The following is a 27,126-nucleotide window of genomic DNA, read 5'->3' as shown; positions in this document are numbered from 1 at the left end:
CCAGTTGAGTGGAAGATAAAGTCCACTGAATGTGGAGAAGCCTAAGGGTACAGTTGGGAGCTCTAAGGAGCATGGCAAAGTTTAGAAAGAAACAAAATCTTGCCAAGTTTTGTGGTCACAGCTGAGGTGGGGTTTTTTTGTTGTTGTTTTTTTGTCATTGTTGTTGTTTGTTTTTATTTTGAAGAGTATTTATAATTGAACCAACTATCGTAGCTTTTATTGGGAGCTTGAGTATAGAATTGGAAAAATGAACGAATGATTAAGGTGACCCAGAATTTGGCCTCAACAAGGCAGAAGATCGAGGTGGGAGGAATTAAGAATGTTTTAAAAGTGTAGTTGAAATGATGGGCAGTTTTCAGTCCAAATTGTGTAAGAAAGTAAGACAAAGTAGGTGGTGCATGATTTATTTAGAGGACAGGAAGAAACCGCAGATTGTGCTGAAAGTAAAGCAAAGCTTGGTGAGAGGTACAAAAAGATGAAGAGTAATGGTCAGAGCGAGAAAGCTGTGCTATTAATATAGTAAATGGTAAAGTGAAGTGAAGGTCATTCTGAAGAAAATTATAAAGCAAAATTCCAGAAGGTATGATAGAGTATATAAATGGCATCTAGGGTCTCATAGGACTGTGGGTAGCAGTAGATTTTAAAAGACATGAGGAGTGAAGGCAAGACTGGGAGTGTAAAGGAAAGGAGTAGATTTGGGTGTCCACCAGAAGCTGACAGTCACTTCTATCACTGTTATTCTAGTCACCATTTCAGCCTCTTTTGTACATTACCCTCTTCACTGTTATGCTTTTAAATCAAAGGAATCACCTTGATGTCTGTACAAAGAGTTTGGTATGTGGCACACCAAGTCTCCTTAAACTACAGTTCTGAACGTAGCTGACTCAGTGATAAAACAGTTGCTTTATTTTGCCATTAGAGGATATTCCTGCCCCAATGAAACCTGAGTACTGATTTTTTTTCTTTTCTTTTTTTTTTTTTTTTTGCTAAGTAGGAACTGATTTTAACTTAAGTGATTTGGGGGGTCAGATTTACTTTCCTTTGGGGCAAATTTGAAATTACTGAAACAAATTCTAGAGGCATTTTTTAATGTTGTTAGTTTTTAGTTTCTTAATTTACCTTAGTATAGACATTATTTTAATTAGTTCACTTTTTAAAACTTCCAGTTTAGAAAATGTTTAAGAGTAGATTTTTGTTTGTTTGTTTGTTTTTTGCGATACGCGGACCTCTCACTGCTGTGACCTCTCCCGTTGCGGAGCACAGACTCCGGACGCGCAGGCTCAGCGGCCATGGCTCACGGGCCCAGCCACTCCGCAGCATGTGGGATCTTCCCGGACCGGGGCACGAACCCGTGTCCCCTGCATCGGCGGACTCTCAACCACTGTGCCACCAGGGAAGCCCTAAGAGTAGATTTTAATCTGATACAATCTTAGCTTGTTAAACAGGTTAAATTTAGGTCATTCTTCTAAATAACTCCCAAGGTTAGGAAAAATTGCCATGTGTATCTGAAGCAAATTTCATTTAAAATATTTTAGAATCATTTGGTAAGAGTATGGTTCACTTTAGACTATTAAATCCAGCAGGCTATGTACCTATATTTTAGGGAAGGGAGTTTCCAGACTGCAGGTTATCTAATTAAATAGAACATCTAGAATGGCTTTTAAATATGCCCCTTCTCCCGTATTTCACAACCCTTAGGAAGAAAGAGATGTTCTTTGCTGCGCTTCAGGACTCATCTTTTAATAGCTTCAAAAATTTTGGAGTCGGGGCTTCCCTGGTGGCGCAGTGGTTGAGAGTCTGCCTGCCGATGCAGGGGACACGGGTTTGTGCCCCGGTCCGGGAAGATCCCACATGCCGTGGAGCGGCTGCGCCTGTGAGCCATGGCCACTGAGCCTGCGCGTCTGGAGGCTGTGCTCCGCAACGGGAGAGGCCACAGCAGTGAGAGGCCCGCGTACCACAAAAAAAAGAAAAAAAAAATTTGGAGTTGGCTCCATCTGCTCATTTCCCCCCTCCTTAACCTCATTAATGTTATCTAAAGACCTTTTCAGTTCTCTTTATCTTCCTAGAAAATTTCAATACATGACTCATGAAATTTCTTTCTTTTTCTTTAAAAAAGAAAACCTTTTTCTTTTTTATCACCTTGAAGCTTTTCCAGTACCCAAGCTAATAATCCTTATAACATATGTGCTAGAGTGTTTCTTAATTTACCCAGTTCCAATGTCTTTTATCTCCATTTCTCCTAAGTTAACTATAGGGATGGCCATATACCAGAATTCATCATAATTTGGAACTACTCCAGCTTAAAATTTTTGAACTCTGAAATTTCCCTTTCAGATCGTAATTTCAGATTAGGCCACTATCTTCCATTCATTCATTTAGCAAATATTTATTGAGTGCCTATTATACACTGAACTTTATAGTCCTCTCTTTTAACTATGATACATGGGCTTCTCCTTTATCTTCACTTCTAGTTCTTTGATACTCTGCCCTGCTTGTTATTATATTACTACCCTGACTCTAATCTCATGTGCTTTTCTACCTATAATGGACCTCATGGTTGGTCATTTCAACTGCACTTTAAATCTGAACCTTCAATTCTGACTTCTTTTCCTTAGACTCTTTTATGATTTCCTCTGACCTTATCCATTATTATTATATTTTACAATCAATATGTATTGATATTTCCCTACATGTTTATGCTTTATATTGTTCTATATTCCATCCTGCTTTTGTCTAGGACCTCCCTTTAATTAATTAATTTAGTGTAGGTCTGCTGGTGACGAATTCTGGTTTTGTTTATTGACTTACGACATCTTTATTTCCTTTTTATTTTAGAAGGGTATTTTTTTTTTTTTACCAGGTATAGAAGTATAGGTTAGCAGTTATTTTCTTTGGGCCCTTTAAAGACTCAAGGCAAGAGTCTATATCAGGTCCACCCCTGCTCTTAGAGTGTTTTGAGAGCCTGGGGTGTTTATAGGGGCTTCCCTACTGGCAGATCATGAACTATAACCCTTGTCCTCTCAGCGCTGAGAAACGTCCAAATACTCCAATTATAGGTAATTATAAGGACTTTGGCTGTTATTCTGTGTGAGGTGGGAAGTCACTGGAGAGTTTGAATGGAGGAGTGATACACAAAAGAATTTCTCTGTTTGCTGTGGTTTAAAAAAAGGAAGACCATGAAGAAGCAAAGAAGAACCTGAGAAGACCAGTTAGGAGGCTATTGCAAAAAAGCAAACAAGAGATGAGGGTGGCCTGTAATTTTTTGTGTGGCTATTAAAATAACTTCCAAACTGCCTCAAATCTTGATCTACTCAAACCGTTTTTCCCGTATGATGCCACAGTGATTTATTTCTAAAATTCATATCTAAAGATGTCACTTCTCAGAGATTCCCCATTTTATATCTTTAGGTAAAATTCAAATTCCTTACCAAAGGAAAACAGATGATATCCATGCTGTGGAGCCTTCCTCCCTTTATATCCTCCTCTCTTATTCTACCTCTTTCCTTTAGCCAGTGTTCTCTACTTGGAGCCTAAACGCTCTCTATAAGGTTATAAAACCCCCTTAGGCCTCCATGCCTTGGGCCATGTTTTCCTTCTTCTTGGACTGTCCTTCTCATCAACTCCCCTATCTTGTCTGACTTACTCCAACTCATATTTAAAGATTCAGATTAAAGACTAGGAAGGAGCTTATCTTTCTCTTGCAAGAGTTTCTGAACCTTTTCCTTCCCCATTCCAAGACAAAAATGAGTCTTTTCTGTGGATTCAGTACAAATCAATAAACATTTATAACATCTGCTCTCTACCAAAACAGTTTTTAGGAGTTGGAGAATCAGAGAGGACTAAACTGCAGTATTTGCCCTCAAGATCCTTGTTCTAGAAGAGAAGACACATGATACATGATTGCATTATAGTGTGATAAGTGTAGTAGTAAAAAGCATGATCTTGGGAGGAGGGTATGAATGAAGGGCTCCTAGAAGAGGAGAAATCCATGTCGGTTTTTAAGAATAAATCAGAGTTTATGAGGCAGACAAGGTGCATGGGGTAGGGCATATATACAAGATTGAAGGAACAATGTGTGCAATGGTATAGAATGGCAAACATCAAGGTTTAGGGAATTACAGAAAAATGCGTATCTGAGTGTAAAGTTGAAAAGGTGATTAATGGAGGTGAGCTTAAAAAGAAAGGCAATTATTGAAGATCTTATTTTCAATGCATACCTTTATTGTAGTACTTATCATACTGTGTTGTAGCCACTGGTTTTCATCTCTTTGTCACACCAAATGGCTCCTTCAGGGCAGGCATTCATTAATCTTTACATACACAGCACCTATCCAAGTGTCTAAGCTGTAGTGGATACATGGTAAATGCTTATGTTATTAATGTGAACCCTTTAAAACTTTTAAAAGATTATTTTACATAAGACTATTATTTGGTATTTGGTACAAATATCTTTCTATCTGTCTACCTATCTATCTTATTGCCTGGGTCGAATCTAGGCATTATCAGTTCCAAAGTCTAAGTATAAAAATAAAATTGAAATAAAATGCGATTAATTGAGATTCTTTTGTTTTAGATAACTATTTATTTTGATATAGTGATGTAAATAGAACAGAATGAAGAAAAAATTACGATAGAGATCAGATAATCTTTAAAATGGAGGAAGGAGTGTGTCGCTTTTGGGAGAAATCACCAATAGTCTTTCTTTTTTTAATTTTTATTTTTAACAGCTTTATTGAGGTTTAATTTACATGCCATAAAATTCATTAATTTTAAGTATGAAACAATAACAAAAACTTCAGTTAAATGTGATGTGCAGGGCATGACATATCCAGTATGTAACATTTTAAAAATTAAATGTTATTAAATTGCTTCTCAGATTTAAATAGCTGTTATTGAGAGACAAGACAAATGAGTAGAATGGAATAGACATTTATGCAGCTTTGTCTAGGAAGCTAGAAGTTCCATGTACATCTTTCCATTCACTTTTGTTTCCTTCTTGTATCTCTTCCACAGCATTGGACACCAGATGGAGACATTTAAGAACTCTGGAACTCAGTTGGGTAGGGGAGGTAGTCTGTTGGGTCTCTAGACTGATAGTCAGTTTTCAGCCCTGGTGAATTCTTGCCTCTTTTTCCCTAAAAGGCATTTCAAACCACTTTGGAAAGTAACACAAATGTGTTAGAAATGTCATGAACATAAGGAAAGGAGACGTATAACCTGGAGTCAATCATAATAATACATAGTAGTAATCTGAGAAAAAATAGAATACCCAAATCACATACACTTATACAAGATCCAGTGACTAGTTGACTAATAACCAACAAAGAAATAGGAAAAGAAAATGAAAAGCAAAGGCTTTGAATAAATACGTTGCTTTGTCCTAAGTAGTTTCACACACCTTTTCAAGAAAAAAAATTACTTGAGCTTATTTGCCTTCTCTTAACTTTCTAAAAATGGCTTTGCTGAGGAATCTACTAACCATTATGGTTTCTTCCAATATCCTCTCCTTTCTCTCCCTTCTCCCTTAGTATCTTTTTGCCACATACATTGCTCCTTCAGCCACTCTTGACATTGGACTCCAACAGGAAAAGAAAAAAGAAATTTATATGAAAATACAGCCGCCATTTGAAGACCTTTTCGACACAGCAGAAGAATATATCCTTCTCCTCCTTCTTGAGCCTTGGACAAAGATGGTAAAATCAGACCAAGTTGCTTACAGAAAGGTATTGTGGCACTGATGAATTCTGTGTGAACAATTCAGGTTTACCCCAAAACTGATGATGGGCAACATTGTTAACTCGCAAGAGAGAAAAGCTGGAAAAGATTTCATGTGGGCCAGGGACTCAGAGTTAAGATTTGGGCAGACACAAAATTGGGGCAGGGAAAGTATTTATTAACTTAGTTTTTGCCAGTTTCCCTGTTGTGTCCTAACAAAAGGCTAAAATTGATGTCATTTTTAAGTCTGTCTACAAATATGTCAGCAGAGAAAAATTTGAGTTTTGGTTTCCTGTGAACCAATAAAATATGCCATGTTAATATACTGGCTTTGTCACTTCTTGCCATTTCTCAGCAGTGGCTTTAATTTTGATTAATGGAAGGAGGCTGTTTATTTTTATTCTGGATGAATTACAGTAAATATTACATCCATGGAAAATATAAACGTTTCATATATACTGTGGAAAGCACATTCTCTGACTTAAAGCACCCTCAGATGTTCATCAGGTCAGACTGCTTGATTTGATAAAAGTGTCAACACATCTTTTTTCATTCCAAAAGAGGTCATTTTAAGTCTCAGGGCTTGACTATTTTCACTATGCTTATTGATGGGTGGAGGAAATTTCTTTAAATGTTTATTTTGAATCACAAATTAAAACCATTTGTGGGTATTTTTAATATTAAGTTAATGCATGTACCCTGTACATGAGGTCATTTCAGGTGGATCCCTGCTGTCTCTGTATTGCACTTCTTCATTCAGATCTCCTGAACAACGTCTTGGTCATGTCTTCTTGCAGAAAGGATGGGTGAGGTAATTAAGATGAAATTAATACCAAGCACCTCGGATAGAGCCACCTTATTGGATAGTGACCAACACAACCCCACGGCTTACTAAATTCATTGACCAAACTAATGAATTTTTCAGTCCTGATTTCTTTTTGTCCTGAAAAATTAACACTTGTATCCTTTCTACTACAAAAATACATATTTTACACTAGGAAAATTGAGATATTATATGAAATTAAAAAAAAATATCTCCAGGGACTTCCCTCGTGGTCCAGTGGTTAAGACACCGTGCTCCCAATGCAGGGGGCCCAGGTTCGATCCTGTCAGGGAACTAGATACCGCATGCCGCAATGAAGATCCCACACACCGCAATGAAGATCCCACACGTGACAGCAGAGATCCTGTGTGCCGCAACTAAGACCTGACGAAGCCAAATAAATAAATATTTTTTTAAGAAAAGAAAAATTCTCTCCAGTCATGATTTTATTATTTTTTAAACTAATTAAATTTTTTTTGGCCACGCCTCCCAGCTTGCGGGATCTTAGTTACCCAACCAGGGATCGAACCCATGCCCTCCGCAGTGAAATCGCAGAGTCCTAAGCACTGGACAGCCAGGGAAGTCCCCAGTCATGATTTTAAATACAGTATATGGTATAGAGGAAAATGGATATAAGATATGGTCCTAGGATGACAAAACAGATTCAGAATTATAACTGACTTCCCTAAACCAAGAAGTTTTAGCATTAGCAGTGATTCTTACGAAATGCCTGGGACAAATTATACACTCTTTTTAATAAGAGGAAAAATAAATTTCTCTTAATTCTATAAACTTCTTAAGTTCAGCCCAGAGGACTTCTCTAAAAGTCCAGCTGACTGGATTATGTAGACTCTTTCCCAAAAAGGATAAACAAGAAGATTTAACCAAAATTAATTATTAAATACAGGAGTTCTCAGTCGGCTAAACTGATCTTTCTCAATAGAGAAATGGAAAATGATCTTGTTCTCCTGACTGTATGAAGCAGTGCAATACACACTCTGAAGGCTAAGTCCTACTGTGAGGTTTAATTTGATGATTGACTCTCCCCTCTCTTGCTATAGCAATAAAACCTTTGCTCACAGACTGATAACAATAGCATCCAATCATTTTTTTGTTCTACTGTGGATTATTAGGTCCCTAAAGCTAAGAATGCCTATCTTCATGACTATTATCCAGTTATAAAGAATAGAAGATGGAAAAGTGATCCACCCAACATGTTTGCACTGTCTGCTAGTTCACATGGGGTGTCCAGAAAGGAGGAATGATCTTTGGTGGCATTATATCATTACATAGAAATGTATACCTTTTTTAACATTTGAAGCCTGACTTTGCTGTAGCTAATGTTTTGTTTTGTTGTTGTTTTTTTTAACATATTGATTGGAGTATAATTGCTATACAGTGGTGTGTTAGTTTCTGCTTTATAACAAAGTGAATCAGTTATACATATATATATGTTCCCATATCTCTTCCCTCTTGCATCTCCCTGCCTCCCACCCTCCCTATCTCACCCCTCTAGATGGTCACAAACCACCGAGATGATCTCCCTGTGCTACGCGGCTGCTTCCCACTAGCTATCTATTTTACGTTTGGTAGTGTATATATGTCCATGCCACTCTCTCACTTTGTCACAGCTTACCCTTCCCTATCCCCATATCCTCAAGTCTATTCACTAGTACGTCTGTGTCTTTATTCCCGTCTTACCCCTAGGTTCTTCATGACCTATTTTTTTTTCTTAGATTCCATATATATGTGTTAGCATACGGTATTTGTTTTTCTCTTTCTGACTTACTTCACTCTGAATGACAGACTCTGGGTCCATCCACCTCACTACAGATATCTCAATTTCGTTTCTTTTTATGGCTGAGTAATATTCCATTGTATATATGTGCCACATCTTCTTTATCCATTTATTCAATGATGGACACTTAGGTTGCTTCCATGACCTGGCTATTGTAAATAGTGCTGCAATGAACATTTTGGTACATGACTCTTTTTGAATTATGGTTTTCTCAGGGTATATGCCCAGTAGTGGGATTGCTGGGTCGTATGGTAGTTCTATTTTTAGATTTTTAAGGAACCTTCATGCTGTTCTCCATAGTGGCTGTATCAATTTACATTCCCACCAACAGTGCAAGAGTGTTCCCTTTTCTCCACACCCTCTCCAGCATTTATTGTTTCTAGATGTTTTTTTCTTTGCGGTACGCGGGCCTCTCACTGTTGTGGCCTCTCCTGTTGCAGAGCACAGGCTCCAGACGCACAGGCTCAGCGGCCATGGCACACGGGCCTAGCCGCTCCACGGCATGTGGGATCTTCCCGGACCGGGACACGAACCCGTGTCCCTTGCATCAGCAGGCAGACTCTCAACCACTGTGCCACCAGGGAAGCCCTGTTTCTAGATTTTTTGATGCAGTGGTAAATGGGAGTGTTTTCTTGATTTCACTTTCAGATTTTTCATCATTAGTGTATAGAAATGCCAGAGATTTCTGTGCATTAATTTTATATCCTGCAACTTTACCAAATTCATTGATTAACTCTAGTAGTTTTTGGTAGCATCTTTAGGATTCTTTATGTATAGTATCATGTCATCTGCAAACAGTGACAGCTTTACTTCTTCTTTTCCAATTTGGATTCCTTTTATTTCCTTTTCTTCTCTGATTGCTGTGGCTAAAACTTCCCAAACTATGTTGAATAAGAGTGGTGAGAGTGGGCAACCTTGTCTTGTTCCTGATCTTAGTGGAAATGCTTTCAGTTTTTCACCATTGAGGATGATGTTGGCTGTGGGTTTGTCATATATGGCCTTTATCATATTGAGGAAAGTTCCCTCTCCGCCTACTTTCTGGAGACTTTTTATCATAAATGGGTGTTGAATTTTGTCAAAAGCTTTTTCTGCATCTATTGAGATTGTGCTATGGGTTTTATCCTTTAGTTTGTTAATATGGTGTATCACAGTGATTGATTTGTGTATATTGAAGAATCCTTGAATTCCTAGACTAAACCCCACTTGATCATGTGTATGATCCTTTTAATGTGCTGTTGGATTCTGTTTGCTAGTATTTTGTTGAGGATTTTTCCATCTATGTTCATCAGTGATATTGGCCTGTAGTTTTCTTTCTTTGTGACATCTTTGTCTGGTTTTGGTATCAGGGTGATGGTGGCCTCGTAGAATGAGTTTGGGAGTGTTCCTCGCTCTGCTATATTTTTGAAGAGTTTGAGTAGGATAGGTGTTAGCTCTTCCTTAAGTGTTTGATAGAATTCGCCTGTGAAGCCATCAGGTCCTGGGCTTTTGTTTGTTGGGATATTTTTAATCACAGTTTCAATTTCAGTGCTTGTGATTGGTCTGTTCATATTTAATATTTCTTCCTGGTTCAGTCTCGGAAGGTTGTGCATTTCTAAGAATTTTTCCATTTCTTCCAGGTTGTCCATTTTATTGGCATATAGTTGCTTGTAGTAATCTCTCACGATCCTTTGTATTTCTGCAGTGTCAGTTGTTACTTCTCCTTTTTCATTTCTAATTGTATTGATGTGAGTCTTCTCCCTTTTTTTCTTGATGAGTCTGGCTAATGGTTTATCAATTTTGTTTATCTTCTCAAAGAACCAGCTTTTAATTTTATTGATCTTTGCTATTGTTTCCTTCATTTCTTTTTCATTTATTTCTGATCTAATCTTTATGATCTCTTTCCTTCTGCTCAGTACCAGCAAACCAGCTTTACAACAAATGCTAAAGAAAACTTCTCTAGGCAAGAAACACAAGAGAAGGAAAAGACCTACAATAACAAACCCAAAACAATTAAGGAAATAGGAATAGGAACATACATATCAATAATTACCTTAAATGTAAATGGATTGGGCTTCCCTGGTAGTGCAGTGGTTGAGAGTCTGCCTGCTGATGTGGGGGTCACGGGTTCATGCCCCCGTCCAGGAAGATCCCACATGCTGCAGAGCGGCTAGGCCCGTGAGCCATGGCCGCTAAGCCTGCGCGTCCGGAGCCTGTGCTCTGCAACGGGAAAGGCCACAACAGTGAGAGGCCTGCGTACTGCAAAAAAAAAAAAAAAAAAAATGTAAATGGATAAAATGTTCCCACCAAAAGACACAGACTGGCTGAATGGATACAAAAACAAGACCCATATTTATGCTGTCTACAAGAGACCCACTTCAGACCTAGGGACACATACACACTGAAAGTGAGGGGATGGAAAACGATATTCCATGCCAATGGAAATCAAAAGAAAGCTAGAGTAGCAATTCTCATATCAGACAAAATAGACTTTAAAATAAAGACTATTACAAGAGACAGAGAAGGATAGTACATAATGATGAAGGGATCGATCCAAGAAGAAGGTATAACAATTGTAAATATTTATGCACCCAGCATAGAAGCGCCTCAATACATAAGGCAAATACTAACAACCACAAAAGGGGAAATTGAGAGTAACACAATCATAGTAGGGGACTTTAACACCCCACTTCACCAATGGACAGATCATCCAAAATGAAAATAAATAAGGAAACACAAGCTTTAAATGATACATTAAACAAGATGGCCTTAATTGATATTTATAGGACACTCCATCCAAAAATAACAGAATACACATTTTTCTCAAGTGCTCATGGAACATTCTCCAGGATAGATCATATCTTGGGTCACAAATCAAGCCTTGGTAAATTTAAGAAAATTGAAATTTTATCAAGTATCTTTTCTGACCACAATGCTATGAGACTAGATATCAATTACAGGAAAAGATCTGTAAAAAATACAAACACTTGGAGGCTAAACAATACACTACTTAACAACCAAGAGATTACTGAAGAAATCAAAGAGGAAATCAAAAAATACCTAGAAACAAATGACAATGAAAACAAGACGACCCAAAACCTACGGGATGCAGCAAAAGCAGTTCTAAGAGGGGAGTTTATAGCAATGCAGTCCTACCTTAAGAAACAGGAAACATCCCAATAAAACAACCTAACCTTGCACCTATAGCAATTGTAGCTAATGTTTTTTTTTTGTTTGTTTGTTTTTTGCGGTACGCAGGCCTCTCACTGTTGTGGCCTCTCCCGTTGCGGAGCACAGGCTCTGGACGCACAGGCTTAGTGGCCATGGCTCACAGGTCTAGCCACTCTGCAGCATGTGGGATTTTCCCAGACCAGGCCACGATCCCGTGTCTCCTGCATCGGCAGGCGGACTCTAAACCACTGCGCCACCTGGGAAGCCCTGTAGCTAATGTTTTTCACTATGTGGGTCTTCTTGCTTCTGCCTCCAAACTAAATTACTTTATTGGCAAGTGTATTTGTTTTTTAGCCCACTGTTATTGGCAAATTGTGCACGCTTTCCCCACTTTTTCATAATGCACATTCTTTTGATGTTACAAACTTTATTATTGTGTTATTATAGGTGGAGCTGGTGGAGGAAACTCGACAGCTAAATTCCACGTACTTCAGAAAGCTACAGGCTTTGCATAAAGAGACAGTTTCCAAGAAAGCTGAGGTAAGAAACTCTCTACTTAGAAAAACAAAGATTTTAACCTAGAAAGGATTATCACTGCATATATTGGGGGGGAGCCGGGGGGAGTAGGAATCATATATTGAGGAAATCATGTATTGATAAAGTAGGGGTCAGGCAGTTTCATTTTCTGCTGCTTCTTTGCCCAACATGCTGCATTTGACAGGTATCACATTTTTTTGACACATTTAACAACAAAGCCAGAAAAATAAAGCAGTTGAAGTAGCATAGGGAGCCAAGATACAGGTTTGCCTTAGCTAAGAGCCTTCAAGCCACATTATATTCCTTTGAATGTTACTGGTTATTTTCTGTATGGCAGCAGCGCTATTTGTTCAAGTCACAAAAGAATTAAATTGAGTTTTCCAAACAGAAAAAGAAGTGTTGTGTGATAGCAGTAAGCAAAATAATAAAGAAAAAATATGGAAAGGCTTTAACAGAGTCAATAAAAATATCATAGGATTGACTAGGATATTAAAGTGTTATTTGCAAATTTGTGATTGGCTAAGTAAACCATGATAGATCCACAAGGCCATAAGATTAAATGTGTGTATCTACTTAGAAATGACAGTTTAGATTCATATTTATTGACATGGAAAATGCCCCCGACATATTATTTTATAAAAATGTGGGGAACAAAAACACTGGTATTGGTTAATCCTATTCACCTAAAATTATACATGCATTCCTAGGTGTATACATGTATGCAAAGAGGGCTGTCTGGAAAAATGTTCATCAAAATATTAAAAATAGTTAGCTCTGAGTGGTAAGGTTTCAGGTGATTTTTTAATTTTCTACTTTGTAGCTATCTGAAATCTTTATTCTTTTGCAATAAAGTTTTTCACAAACAGTAAAGCTGTTTTTTAAATGTAACCTTCATGTTATTGCCTTATAAACACAGAAATTCTTTATTTGAAATTCTATTAATTAATATCTGGAAAGGATACATAAAAATTCATAAAGTATCTTTAAATTTTTTTTAATTTATAATACTATTCATAATACTTATACCTATCAAAAATTGATTTTTTAAATATAGGTAGTTTATCTCATGGTCTGATGCTTTTCAAAAACAAATAGGGAGGTGAATTAATTATATAGGGAGTTACATAGGAAGGATTTCTGAAGAATAAGCCTCTCTAGCTCTTTGCCCTGAAGGACTTGTAAACTGTTCGCAAAACATCAGAGGTATTAAAAATACCTAACAATTAACTGTTATATGAAGGAGATTACATCTAAAGTATCTTTTACTACTCTATAACATAAAAAACTTTTATAGACAAACTAATGTTTTATGTTCATGATATATCGTTAAGAAAAAGAACCAAAAACCATACATGGTTGTATAGTCCTGTTTCCGTTTGTAATAAACTACATGTGTGTACAAAAAAGACTAAAAGGATACACATAAAAATGTTTGTGGTGGTTATCTCTGAATGGTAGTACAATGTCTGCTTTTTGTTTTCTTTTTATTACAAAAGACATATTACTTCTGTACCAACAAAAATAATAAAATTAATATTTTATAAGCAAGTGTATAGTAAATAGTTACTAATGTTCCTGAAAAGAAGGGAATGGAATGGAAAGGAACAGAACAGAATTTGATGTGAGTTAGAACCAGATTCTGGATTCTTTACCCAGTTCTACCATTGGACTGATAAATGCCATTGGCCTAATAGTTAATTTTTATTTCAGTTTCTCTTTAAATTTGGAAAATAATTTGTTGTATTTAAGAGATTTTTATGAAAAGTGTTATTTCACTAGGACACTACTTGTGAAATTGGATCTGGTATTTCACCACTTCCTCATGTCTCTAAACAAACAGAATACTGGAATAATGTTCCTGCAGAATATAGGCATTTTAATTTTAATGATCTGCTTAACAACAAACTGGAGTTTGAACATTTTCATCAGTTTCTTGAGGCTCATTCTTCAAGGTAAGGAACATAACCATTTTAAAATTTATTTCTCTCTTAAAATATTCTTCTAAACTGTTAGATACTTGTTTTGATTCAACATATGATAAAAATGGTTTGGTGCTAGATTTTACCCATTTCAGTAAAGATTAATGAAACCTGTACGATAACCTTTTGTTGGGAATTGCATTTTGATAACAGCCTCCAAAATGTTATTTTAAGTGGTCAAACAATATTTGTTGATACTTTTACCATTGGCTAAATTAAAACACCAGTATGTTTTATTTTTGCCTATTCTCATGTTTCTTTCTTTTGCATTTTTCTAAACAGGTGCTCTAATGACTCTTTCTGAGAAGTTTCTCTTTTATATTTTACTAAGCTATTGAAATTACTATTTTGTGATTTTCATTAGTTAATACATAAATGAAACATTATAGTTCTGCATAGAATCTTGGTACCTTATGACATATTTATCTAATATAAACTGAAGTGTTAATCATATTTTTTCCAATAATTTTCTCCCAAGTTAACAAAAACAGGTTAGACCTGGGAGCCAAATTTCACCTATATAGTTCCCCTTTGTGATGATAATCATTCTAAATTTAGCAGGTTGCCAAATAGACATGCAATAGGTGGAAATTTTTCCATATTTGAAATTTATAATACTAGTTCATCATTAATGGAAGAACTCTGAGACCCACCCTACCAGTATGATGGTAGATTCTTCTCTGATCCCAGCACTCCTTGTATTCATTCATATATTTAGCCAGGATAAGACAATATTAATAATAATATTAATAATATCATACTCATTAGTTCCATGGTCTAATCGGTTGTGCTAACTGCTCAATACAGCACTTTCTAAATTCTGTCAAAACAACAACTTGTTTGGTGTTTAATATAATTGAAAGAAATAAATAAGAAGGGCTGTACTTTTTCATTTTAGCATGGACCTTATGTGCTGGACAGACATTGAACAGTTCCGAAGAATAACTTACAGAGATCGAAAGCGAAGGGAGGCAGAATCTATGTACATTAAAAACAAGTACCTTAATAAAAAATATTTCTTTGGACCCAACAGTCCAGCTTCTCTGTATCAACAGGACCAGGTATCAACATGGAGACATATTTTCTACATTTAAGTATGAAAACTAGTAATTTATTTCTTTTTGCCAACAATCTCAACGTCTTCTTTTTTCTTTTGCTTTTATGACTTATATGTTCGACACTTTTGATATCTTTTTTTTTAGGTATTCATAATTATCTACAAATGTCTTTTTTTAAATAAAGGCTGCTTTCCTTTATTTACTTATTTAAAAAATTTATTTATTCATTTATTTATTTGGCTGCACCAGGTCTCAGTTGCAGCATGCGGAGTCTTTACTTGCGGCATGTGGGATCTTTAGTTGAGCCATGCGAACTCTTAGTTGCAGTATGTGGGCTGTAGTTCCCTGACCAGGGGTCGAACCCTGGCCCCCTGCATTGGGAGCGTGGAGTCTTAACCACTGGACCACCAGGGAAGTCCCTCTACAGATACCTTAAAATTCACTCAAGTATTATATATTATTAAAACTGTGTTATTTTTAAAGTAATCTGTGGAATAAAAATAACTTTCATTCATCCACTCACCCATTCATTCAGCAAGTATGGGTGCCTGTGATATGCCTGACGCTGTTCTAGGTGCTCAGGATAAGTGGTAAACAAGGAGGACAAAGTCCTTGCACCTTTCAAAAGCAGAAAAGCAGCCATTATCAGCCATTAAACCCCATCTCTACCTCTTTTCTGTTCTTGTCTTACCTGAAATTACTCCAGACATAACTGATTTTTGAAAAATCCTGTTTGCCATTGTACTGTCTCCCAAAACAATTTTTATTGACCAGGAACATAGATTTTCCATTTTGTTGAGCCAAGATCATATGGCTTTAGTCACAACTTATTAATAACTAGACGGTGTCATTATTTACAGCAAAAATGTCAGATTGGGATTCAACAGTGGTTTTGAGTGTTCATGTAATTGATCACATGAGATATGGCTCAATTTTAATGCCTTTGAAATATAAAATTGTTGTAATTTATTTAACCTGAAATTTGCTAATATTAGAAGTTTGCTAGATCAAATGTGTAGCATTTGAGTTCTTTATTTTCGTAGTTTAAAAGGATGTGTACCCTGATGGCATACGTTTGTAAAATACAAATCTCAGATTAATTCAGTAAATTAAAGAAAAATTCAGAGCTATTCATAAGTAGGGCATACCAAATTAAAAATCCAAATCTTTGGGGGGAAAATAAACAAAAGTCCTTGGGAGTAAGAGGGAGAAGAAATTCTAGAATTAAGCAACTTTAACAAAAATGTCTTGCCATTAGTTCCCTGAGATACAAATCTGGGATGTATTAGCAAAAGTGGCTGGGAGTATCTCAATAAGCATAAGTATGAAATAAACACATGGAAAGCATTTGTTTTCTATTTGGCTTGTGCTACATTGTGTGAGGTTTCATGGTATCTGATGCTACTGTGTGAACCTTCCATAGAAAAACTTGCTGAGAATTAAAAATTCAGTGGAAAAAGTCATCCATTGCTGTCATAGCAAATGATTGTGCTTACTATAGAGGAGTTTTCCAAATGACCCTTCTTCCTCATCTTTGTCTTCACTTTTATTTTTATTTACCTATTTTATACTTAAGGATTTCTGCATCGCCTTATGTTTTATACAGACCATGCTAGTTCTAATCCTAGTTGTGTGGCCAATTTGCAGTTTGATTAGCAAAGCAGTCTTTTCTCTTATTCTCTTTTCTTCTTATTTTTATACAGAAACCGTATTATTGTTAATATTATTTGATTAATATTATTAAAGGATGGCTGAGAGAGTTTCTCTTTTTATATAAAACAATATTATTATTAGGATTAAGTTAATCTTATTAGTCAAAGGAGAGCTAAGCCTCCAATGAGGAGTCCAATTTTTTTCTGTGTACAAAAAACTCACCAATTTTGAGTGGTATATATGCAGAAACAGGATGATTTATAGTAGGAATTGGCCATTAGTATTGTTTTTTAATTAATTAATTTTTATGGCCATTAGTATCGTGGAAGCCAGTAATTATATAGAAGGAAGATTTTGGCCACAGAGAAGTTGTCTTATAAAAGGGCTACCTGTGCAAGTCAGAGACTATTGTCTGTATAACCTGGCCTTTTTCTACTTCCTGCTATCTCTGTTTTCTTCTTTGAAGTTGTTGGAACAGCCCTACATTGCTACCACCACCATCATTCCACCATGTCCAACCCAATGTTTATTGGTAATATGCATATTTATAATGTCTGAGTCAAGGTTGTCTCTTAACTAATTAATGCCTTATTTTTCTCAGACACAAAAGAAAATGCCTTCTCAAACAAGTCCATTTGAGTAGAATCAGAGATTCATAGAATATTAGACCTAGAAGAGCCCTTAGAAAACTAAAAGTCTAATGCCCTTATTTTACAGTTGAAGAAACTGAAGCCATGGAGAAAAAAATGGCACTGCAGTTGTCACACAGGATAGAAATCCCTGTGTTCTTTGAAATATATTATCATAAGCAAAATCATACATCTAAAACAACCATCACATAAACCACAATTCTCTGTTTGATGTTAGGGAAGTTATTTGTCTTTACTCTACACAGCAAAGCCAGGAGCTATTTTACAGAAAATGAAAATTCTGGCACCTATCAGGTGCTCAGCAAATAGTCTTGGGGTGAATGAATAAATTAATGACTACTAGCATTTCTTTACCTAAACAGAAGTTTGTTGTTTCTGTTTCATTTTTATTTCCTTAGATAATGCATTTAAGTGGTGGCTGGGGAAAGATTCTCCATGAGCAGCTTGATGCAGCTGTTCTAATTGAAATTCAGAAGCATGTCCTAAATAGGCTAGAAAATGTGTGGTTGCCATTGTTTCTTGCAAGTGAACAGTTTGCAGCACGTCAAAAGATAAAGGTATGTAAATTAGTATAATCTTGGGATAGCAACTGACAGCACCTCTCAAAGCCTCAAATGTGAAAGCCTGACTCAGCCACTGTACTTCCATGGCATAGTGGTTAAGAGCAGGAAGTCAGACTTCCCAAGTTTTAATCTCAACACTGCCACATATTAATTGTACAACAATAAGTTTTACAACCTTAGTTTTCTCATTTGGAAAAGAAATGGAGATAATAAGAGTAATAGCTTCATAAGATTGTTATGAAGAGGAAACGAAATGATATATGTGTAGTTTCTTAACGTGGTGCCTGGTACACAGCAAACACTCACATACTGTCTATTAATATCGTTATTATTTTTTACATTATTATTATTGAGTCTTCATATAAATGGGCAAGGATGTACAAAGGGGAATAGTTAAATGAATTATAAGAATTCCATACTATGGATACCTATGCAGTTTTCCATATAAAATGAGATTATAAACATGAGATTTCCACATATATTGGTAATGAAAGATGTTATTTATTGAGTGAAACAAGCAGGATGCAGAACAATACATAGAAGATAATCCCATTATATGTACTTATATCTGTATATCTGTCTATTTATGCATTTCTCTTTCTCCTTCCCTCTGTCTATATTTATGTTTATGAACAAAGATGAAAGAAAAGATCTGCCTCCTGGGAATGGGTATGGGTAGTGTGAAGGATTTTTACTTTGTAAAGTAGGGTTTTTGTTGTTTTGCTTTGTTTAGTTTTTATTTTATAAGAAGCATGTATTGCTTCAATAATTTTAAATGTCATTATCACACCTAAAAACAGGCAAACCTGATCTTTACAAAAAGAACACAAGGAGTAGAGAGCATGTAATTTTGGACTTCAGTGTGCAAAGCACATGCCATTAGTATTGATCAGGAAGAATGTAAAAAAGCTGCCCTCCATATTTATTTTATCAAACACTTTGAGTCTTACTTATCTGGAAATATCCTTAGTCTTCTTAACACCTTAAGTTATGGAAAACACAGTACAGCTGGGAACATAGAACTTATAGTATGGGGAAGAAGACCTGACTTGTTTTAGGCAAAAAGTTCCTGGAAGTAAGCTTTGGGACAACTCAGATTTCCTCATTTCCTTTCTTCAGGCTAACTCTAATTGTCTATCCAAAGCCAAGTAGAAAGATATTTGGCTCATTAATATTGTTTACCGTGTTTTCTCACTACGTTTACCACAATAACTTTATTGTAATTTACAGCTCCTTCCTAACTTAGCAATTCTGTGTGTGGCCAGCAACATTCACTGATTCTGGCAACCTTAAAGCCAAAGACAGAAGAGAAGGAAGATCGAGAATTTTTAATAAAATGATGCTGGAGCATCTCACACATTTAGGGAAAGAGTTGGCACCCAAGCTTTGCAAGGGCCAGGGGCCAGGACAGCCCTGGGAACCCAGCAAGAAGAATTCTCAGATCTTTTCTCCAGGCTGTGGCTACCAAAAGACTGAGCAGCAGTGATTCTAGTCCCTGTCTGTCTGGGTCAGCTCCTGGATCTACCTGCTATAGACAGGGAGGTAGAGTCACATAGCACAGATTTGGCAGGAGTGGTTCCCAAAAAAGGGAAAATATTGTGAATAGGCAATAACCTCGAGAAATATCTACTGTATTACCTCCCTGTGTTGAGTAACTTTTGTGCTCATCTAAAATTAGTCGTGGCTAGAAAATACACAAAAATTTGGGAAGTCCTAATCATCCTTCCCGCTTCAGTTTCTATGGGGCCCAAGTGAAACTGTTGTCTACCTTTGGGGCAATACACTCAGGTATTATTATCTCCATTTTGCAGATGAGGAGACTGTTAAGAGAATTTGAGTGACTTGCCCGGGGACATGGACAGGGCTTCCATTTCTAAGTCTTATCCTCTTTCTCCTGTTCTTTCTCTTATTCACACTGACCTTTACCTCATTTTTTAAAGCTGTTAAATCAGTAAATGATTTCAATACTGTAGACATTCTGAATAACTCGGATAAAATCATTGGTTTGCTTCTAGGTACAGGTGAGAGACATAGCTGAAGAACTTTTACTACAGAAGCATGAAAGGAAGATTGGAGTCTGGAAGGCAAGTAATATTTGTTCGTTATGTTCTTCCTCTTGTAAGTTCCACTGTCAAAGTATTGTTTTTCTTCCTCTTCTTGTACAGAGACCCTCATTGTAGATAATGCTGTTTTCTAAGCCACCAGATGCTGACACTGTTCTTAACTCGCTAATGGAATCTGCAGGGAAGTGTGATTCTACTAGAGCCCTCTTCTTAAAGAGTCCCTTAGCCTGCTCAACCCTAGAAGTGTGGGATTGGACTTTAAATGTGTATTTTTAGTTGTTTTGCTTGTGATGGATTTATTGAGACAGGCTGATCATTCCAGCATATGGTAGTTTATTTATTATTGGGAGTGGTTTACACAAAAAGAATGGGGAGTATGCAGCAGAATCAGCAACTTAAATTATCTTACATTATCCTCTTTATTTAGAATTGCATTTTAACTTTAAAAGAATTAAGATAGCTATCATTTTGGCGCTTATTTAAACCACTACAATATGATACCTTCCTAGAAATTGCCTGTTTTGCTTCTTAACAAGCATGATAAACACAGTCTTTTTGAGCCTACAAATGTATGTGTATTCGTCCTTCTATAGGTCTTGATAAAATGTCAAACTAGACCCAGGTGACCCCCTACAACCTAACAAAGATAAAAATCTATTCGACTGTTAGAGGAGTGTATGTATCTGTTAGGATGCTTTTTTCCTGTATTTTCCTCTTGAAAGGAAACAAACTGTTCTTATATTTGTCCTTTGCTATGTATTTTTTTAAAAATACTAAATAGAATGGGCTTATATGTCATATTATCGTACATTATATATTATGGTATTTTCTGTTTAGTTAAATTACGGGTTTTAGTTAAATTACTAAGTTTAGTATCTTAAGAAGCAGGTCTTAAAACATTATTTGTTGAGTGGGTTTTAAATAAACATCCCAGTCTAATACATAGTTGTTCCTATTTATAGGGCTATAATTTTAATATGGACCATCTGGTGATGGTCTTAACTTTTTGTCCTTGGAACACCACATGTGCCTCACTAAAATAGTGATAGACATCTATTTACTTTATCTGGGGTAAAAGCACCACCGTTCATCTAGAGTGCCTGGAGTTGCCTTCGCTTTTCAGTTTCCAGCTCAGATGTCATCCTCAAAGCCCTTCTCTGTAAAGCTCTTACTCCTCCAGGCAGAATTAGTTACTCCTTCCTTTGCATTCCCATAGACTTTTTACATAACTCTCTTAAAATGCTTATATTGTTGGTCACACATGATTTGTTTCAAGGAACTTATTTTATGCATTGTCAGTAATGGGTATTTATCGTGTGCAATGGATATTTGTCATTGATTGTTACTATAATTCCTAAGTTCATCTAAAATATTACCTTTAGAGTGATGCTTCCTTTCATGGTTGTAGGCTAAACTCAGATTTGGGGCACTTCAATAAATTTATCAAATGAAAAAAAATCTATTCAGTAAATTCAATAAAATCTATTATTTTTCTTAATCTGAGAGGCTAAAAGAGGATGAATATGTGATCTAAAATGGTCAAGGTAAAAAAAGTAGACATCGTATACTTCAGAATTGTGAAGATAAAATAAGTAATACCTTTAAGCATTAGTAAAACAACATGGCTTTTTTGTTGTGTAAAGTGAATCCTGGGTCAGAGAAAGTTTATTTTTAAAAATATGCACTGATAATTATTTCCTCCGGTTATTAATTATTAATAGTAATTTATTATTAAAATAATATAAAGATGTCTTGCCTAAAAACATGATCTTTTGGGAATTCCGTGACAGTCCAGTGGTTAGGACTCAGCACTTTCACTGCTGTGGCCCAGGTTCAATCCCTGGTCAGGAAACTAAAGTCCCACAAGCGGCACAGCGTGGCCAAAAAAAACCATGATCTTTCTAGGATAGAATTATAGTGAAGCTCCACAGTAAATTTCCTATTTAAATTAATAAGATTAATTGGTAATTTTTTCTAAAATTTTTGAAAAATATCTTAAATGTTCAACTGTTTTTACTTTTTAAAAGACAGGAAAATTGCATATTAATGTATAACATATAATATATATAATTATAAAATAATAATTATAACATTATGATTACTTTGTTCTGTTTAAGCACAGAACTCATACTGTACGCCAAAGTGTAGTTTTTCACCATAGTCCCAAACTATAATGATTGTTAACATTCTTAATGTACTCATATGTTCTAAGTCATCCAATCATTTCTTTTTCTCTCCACCTCTTAAAAAACTGATGCCATAAAAATACAAAGGAAACAAAAGGGAGAACAGAGGAGAGCTGCCAAATTCTATTTATCCATGCCGTAAATTTCAACCGCCAAAAATAAAGGAGATAGAAGTTGGTAATTTTCAGCCTAATAAATGACTTTATTATTAACTTTTAGAACACAGCTAATTTTCTGTATTCTCTGATTTGGACAGCCTGTGGAGAGTAAGTGGATATCGTCATCTTGTGATATCATTGCTTTCCGTAAAGCATTATTGAATCCAATTACCGCAAGACAGTTTCAACAGTTTGTGGCTCTAAAAGGAGATTTATTGGAAAATGGGGTGCTCTTTTGGCAAGAAGTACAAAAGTATAAGGTATTGTATTCGAAGCTGGAGAAAACCACCTCTTTTCAAGGAGGAGATGCATTAACATATCAGTTTCCTAACTTTTTGGACAAAATTTGTATAAGATATCCCAACTTCGATGTTTTCATACCAATGTGTAAATATTGAGGTATCTATTGTTCTGTGTTAGATACATTTATTATTATAGAGTGAAAAGTAAGAGTTAGCCCTGAAATGATAGTATTAGGTTTTTCAAGGTTTCACGTATATTATGATCTAATGAGAATCTTCCTGAAAAGTTTTAACTATATTTTTGCATATTGCTTATCTATAAATGTACTATACACATTTTTGCTGAAGATATTCATATTCAGTACTTTAACCAAGACCTGTTTACAAGAATTCCTCCTAACCATATTTGCAGCAATAGTAATAAAAGATAGTGGATTACAAATAAATAAACAACAGAGATGAGAGAGGCTTTACTATTAGAATGGCCAAATTCTTAAAATAAATAAGTGAAAGAACAAGTTATTAGGTGCAAAAGCATTTTATTGTCAGGTTTAAGTGTTTGATGGAATCATATAGAATCTGTGCATTGAGGAGGAGGAAAGGACTTCCTAGGTTATGTAATCTAGACTTGAATACAGGAATGTTGTCTAGAAATACCTAAGAGTAGGCATCCTTGCTCCCAGGGTTAGCAGGCTCATTTCCTTGCAAGCAGCCTATTTAATCCCATTATAAAAGTAGGGAGTAAAACTAAAGCTGGAATTTAAGAGGATAATGCTTTCAATTGGCCTATAATCTACGTATGTATAATATTATGCAGTACTAATACTCTGCAGCATATTTATTCTATATAGTTAATAGTTGCTCAATACAATCTTACTTCCAGACTTTCTCCAGCATTCCATGAAACTGTTTTCTACCCTTTTCTGTTATCACCAGTTTTTGTACCTTTGTCAACATGGAAATTTCCTCAGAAAAAAAAAAGTATTTTGAGATAAGTTTTTTTTAAATCTATCACAAGATAAGTAATACTAAGATAATTTTTTTGGAAATTAAAAAGGAGGTAGAGTCTGTTTTCCATAACAGGAAATTATTATGAGTGAGCAGAACAGTCTTTAAGCTGAAATGAACATGAGTAAGTCCAACCCTGCTAGGATAAGAGGTAATGAGATAAACTGTGCAAAATAAGCATTTAAGAAAACAGACTCATACATAGTCAGCCCTTAACTTTGTGACTGTTTCTCCTTCAAGGCTGCCCTTGGTCTTCATTTAAATATCTTTTCTGTGGTATAGAACGGAGGACATATAATACTAGGTAGCTTTTAAAAATCATGCTTCAAGGGTAAATTTGTTTATTCAGTAAGCATTTACTAAATCACTAATGTGCCAACTATTATGCTAGATTGTAGGAATAAAAAAATGGATAAAATACACTGCCCTCCTTTGAGGAGGGAATCATCCATGAAAACAAAATATCATGAAATAACATTGATTATGATCCCTGTTCTAACTAGTTATAATTTGGGCACAGAGGGGAAAATGATTCAGGGAGGGTGGTAGCTCAGAGAGGTCTCAACAGAAGTGACGATACTTATAGGGAACTCTACTCAATAGTGTGTAATGACCTATATGGGAAAAGAATCTGAAAAAGAGTGGTTATGTATGTATGCATAACGGATTCACTTCGCTGTACAGCAGAAACTAACACAACATTGTAAATCAGCTATACTCCAACAAAAATTTTTTAAAAAAGAAGTGGGACTTTCCTGGTGGCGCAGTGGTTAAGAATCCGCCTGCCAGTGCAGGAGCCCTGGTCCCGGAAGATCCCACATGCCGCAGAGCAACTAAGCCTGTGCACCACAACTACTGACCCTGCACTCTAGAGCCCGTGAGCCACAACTGCTGAGCCCATGTGCCACAACTACTAAAGCCCACGTGCCTAGAGCCCGTGCTCTGCAACAAGAGAAGCCACCACAGTGAGAAGCCCACGCACTGCAACAAAGATTAGCCCCTGCTCACTGCAACTAGAGAAAGCCCATGCGCAGCAACGAAGACCCAAACAGCCAAAAATAAATAAATAAATAAATTAAAAATAAATAAATAAGAAGTGATGATACTTGAAATGGGTCTTGAAGAAGTTTACCAGGGGGAAAGCATTCCACCTAGCAAGTCTTACTGTGCTCACTTTTATTTTTTTCTTTTTCTGCGGTACGCGGGCCTCTCACTGTTTTGGCCTTTCCCGTTGCGGAGCACAGGCTCCAGACGCGCAGGCTCAGTGGCCATGGCTCACGGGCCTAGCTGCTCCGCGGCATGTGGGATCTTCCCGGACCGGGGCACGAACCCGTGTCCCCTGCATCGGCAGGCGGACTCTCAACCACTGCACCACCAGGGAAGCCCCTACTGTGCTCACTTTTATATGGCTTACTCATATTAAGTGTTCACATCTGTCAGATATTACCTTAATGCTTTTCATGTAATAACGACTTTATTCTTTATAAGAATCCTAGGTCAAAACTGTTAATTCTCACCATTTTACAGATGAAGAAGCTAAGGCACAGAGAAGTTAAGAAACTTCTGACATCATACAGCTAATTAAGTAGTAGAGCTGGAATTTGAACTAAGACATTCTATTGCTAAAGCTTCTGCCCTTAATCACTAAGTTATGCTCCCTCCCAGTGATGATTGTAGTAATATGTAAAGAGATGACTACAGTGATCTTAATCAAACATTATTCTGAATTGTGAAAAATTGGAAAGAACCCTGATGTACAACAACAGGACATTGGTTATTTTAATTATGATACATCTATACAGTAGAATACTCTGCAGCCATTAAAAATTATGCTATAGGAGATTAATCAATGAAAAAAGGTATTCATCTTACTGATTTTTTTAAAACCTAGCTACTAGAAAGCAGTATGATTTAATACAAAGTGTGTGTGTGTGTGTGTGTGTGTGTCCGTCCCCATAGAGAAAAGACCTGAAGGAAATATACATCCAAGAAATACTTTTTCAGCACCTATCAAGGGCCAGGCTAAATCCTGAGGATACAACTGTGATCAAGACAGTCTTTTCTGTCAGGGCTTACAGTGTTAGGGGAGGGACAGACAAGTGATAGGCAAAGTGATTATAAGAGCGTGATTAGTGTAGTGGTGGGAGAAGCACAGGGTAAAATGGAAATACCTAAGATGGCCATCTCCTGGACTGAAGTAGACACAGAAAGTTTACTAGAGGACAGTACAGTTGAACCTTGAACAACACAGGTTTGAACTGCAAGGTCCGCTTATATCTGAATTTTTTTCAATAAATTCAGACTACAGTACTTCACAATCCACTGTTGGTTGAATCCAAGGATGTGGAACCACAGAAGCAGATGGCCAACTGTAAAGTTATACGTGGATTTCCAACTGCTAGGCAGGGTTGGTGCCCCTAACCCCCACGTTGTTCAACGGTCAACTATGTGCTTAACACATAGGCCTCAATGATAGGTAAAAGTGAACTCGCTAAAGGTATAGTAGGGCAGAACAACTAGAAAAAATACCAATCCTGATTCTATCTAAATTCTATCTCTATACTCTTAAAATTAAAACCGTATAATTTCACAAATTTGTTTTTATTTCATAATCCTTATATTCCATAATAATAAGCCAGGCTCACCAAATATATGATCATTTCCCTAGTAATGGCAAAAAATTTAATTTTTGGTAACATACCAAACATATGTGTTATAAATAGGCATTTTCAGAGGGAATACTAAATTGAGTAAAAAATGCTAACTGTTATCTCAGTGTAACATTTATATCAAGATTTTTTCACATATAACTTATGCCAAATTTATATATGTAAAGTTTTATATGGCAAGCTCTAGAAATTTTCTTTCTTTAATACTGTCCGTAAGATAGTTATTACAATGCCTGTCATACAGTAACTACTTAATAAATGTTGGCTTATTTCCAGCCTAGAATTACAAGTTTCCAAATTTGTGTGCTTTCTAGTGATTTAGAGAATGTCTTTGATAAAAAATGTCATAATTCAAGCTAAGCTACCTCTTTATTTTAAAAAGTGATAGCCTTACATCTGTGACATAAAACTGGGTCTTTTTAATGTACAATTACTATTTTTAAATTCTTTAGCTATAAAGATGAAAATATAATAGGTTATCTGAAAAAATATAGATCCTAAGAGATGCATAATAATACACCTGTAACCACCAGCATTCCCGCTTCTGTTGCTAGCCTTTTTGAGCCTAAATCACCTTGCTGTAGAAGCAGTTATGGTAGAAAAAGCTTTTGCATCCACCAGTAAGTTGAGTAGGGTGCTCTCCTAGGGCCCTGTGTATACCTTTATCATTACCACTTATTAACTATCTCGGATTGGAAAAACGTTTTTCATGCTTCTCTTCCAGTAGAAATTTTTTTTGAACATCTTTATTGGAGTATAATTTCTTTAAAATGGTGTGTTAGTTTCTGCTGTATAACAAAGTGAATCAGCTAGATGTATACATATATCCCCATATGCCCTCCCTCTTGAGTCTCCCTCCCGCCCTCCCTCTTGAGTC

General features: G+C 36.1%; 1 protein-coding gene across 1 annotated transcript in view; it reads left to right on the top strand.

Moving 5' to 3' along the window:
• Positions 1 to 27,126, top strand: part of RGS22 (regulator of G protein signaling 22) — a 181,304-nt gene that overhangs the window by 103,257 nt on the left and 50,921 nt on the right. The window contains exons 15-21 of the mRNA XM_073794632.1: positions 5,529 to 5,723; positions 11,931 to 12,023; positions 13,800 to 13,972; positions 14,898 to 15,060; positions 17,759 to 17,917; positions 19,939 to 20,007; positions 22,429 to 22,590. Coding sequence (XP_073650733.1) covers positions 5,529 to 5,723; positions 11,931 to 12,023; positions 13,800 to 13,972; positions 14,898 to 15,060; positions 17,759 to 17,917; positions 19,939 to 20,007; positions 22,429 to 22,590 — 1,014 coding nt within the window. The remainder of the gene's footprint in view (positions 1 to 5,528; positions 5,724 to 11,930; positions 12,024 to 13,799; positions 13,973 to 14,897; positions 15,061 to 17,758; positions 17,918 to 19,938; positions 20,008 to 22,428; positions 22,591 to 27,126) is intronic.

Source organism: Tursiops truncatus, chromosome 17 (assembly GCF_011762595.2).
Source record: "Tursiops truncatus isolate mTurTru1 chromosome 17, mTurTru1.mat.Y, whole genome shotgun sequence".
Classification (NCBI taxonomy): Eukaryota; Metazoa; Chordata; class Mammalia; order Artiodactyla; family Delphinidae; genus Tursiops; species Tursiops truncatus.
This window is presented reverse-complemented; position numbering and strand designations above follow the sequence as displayed.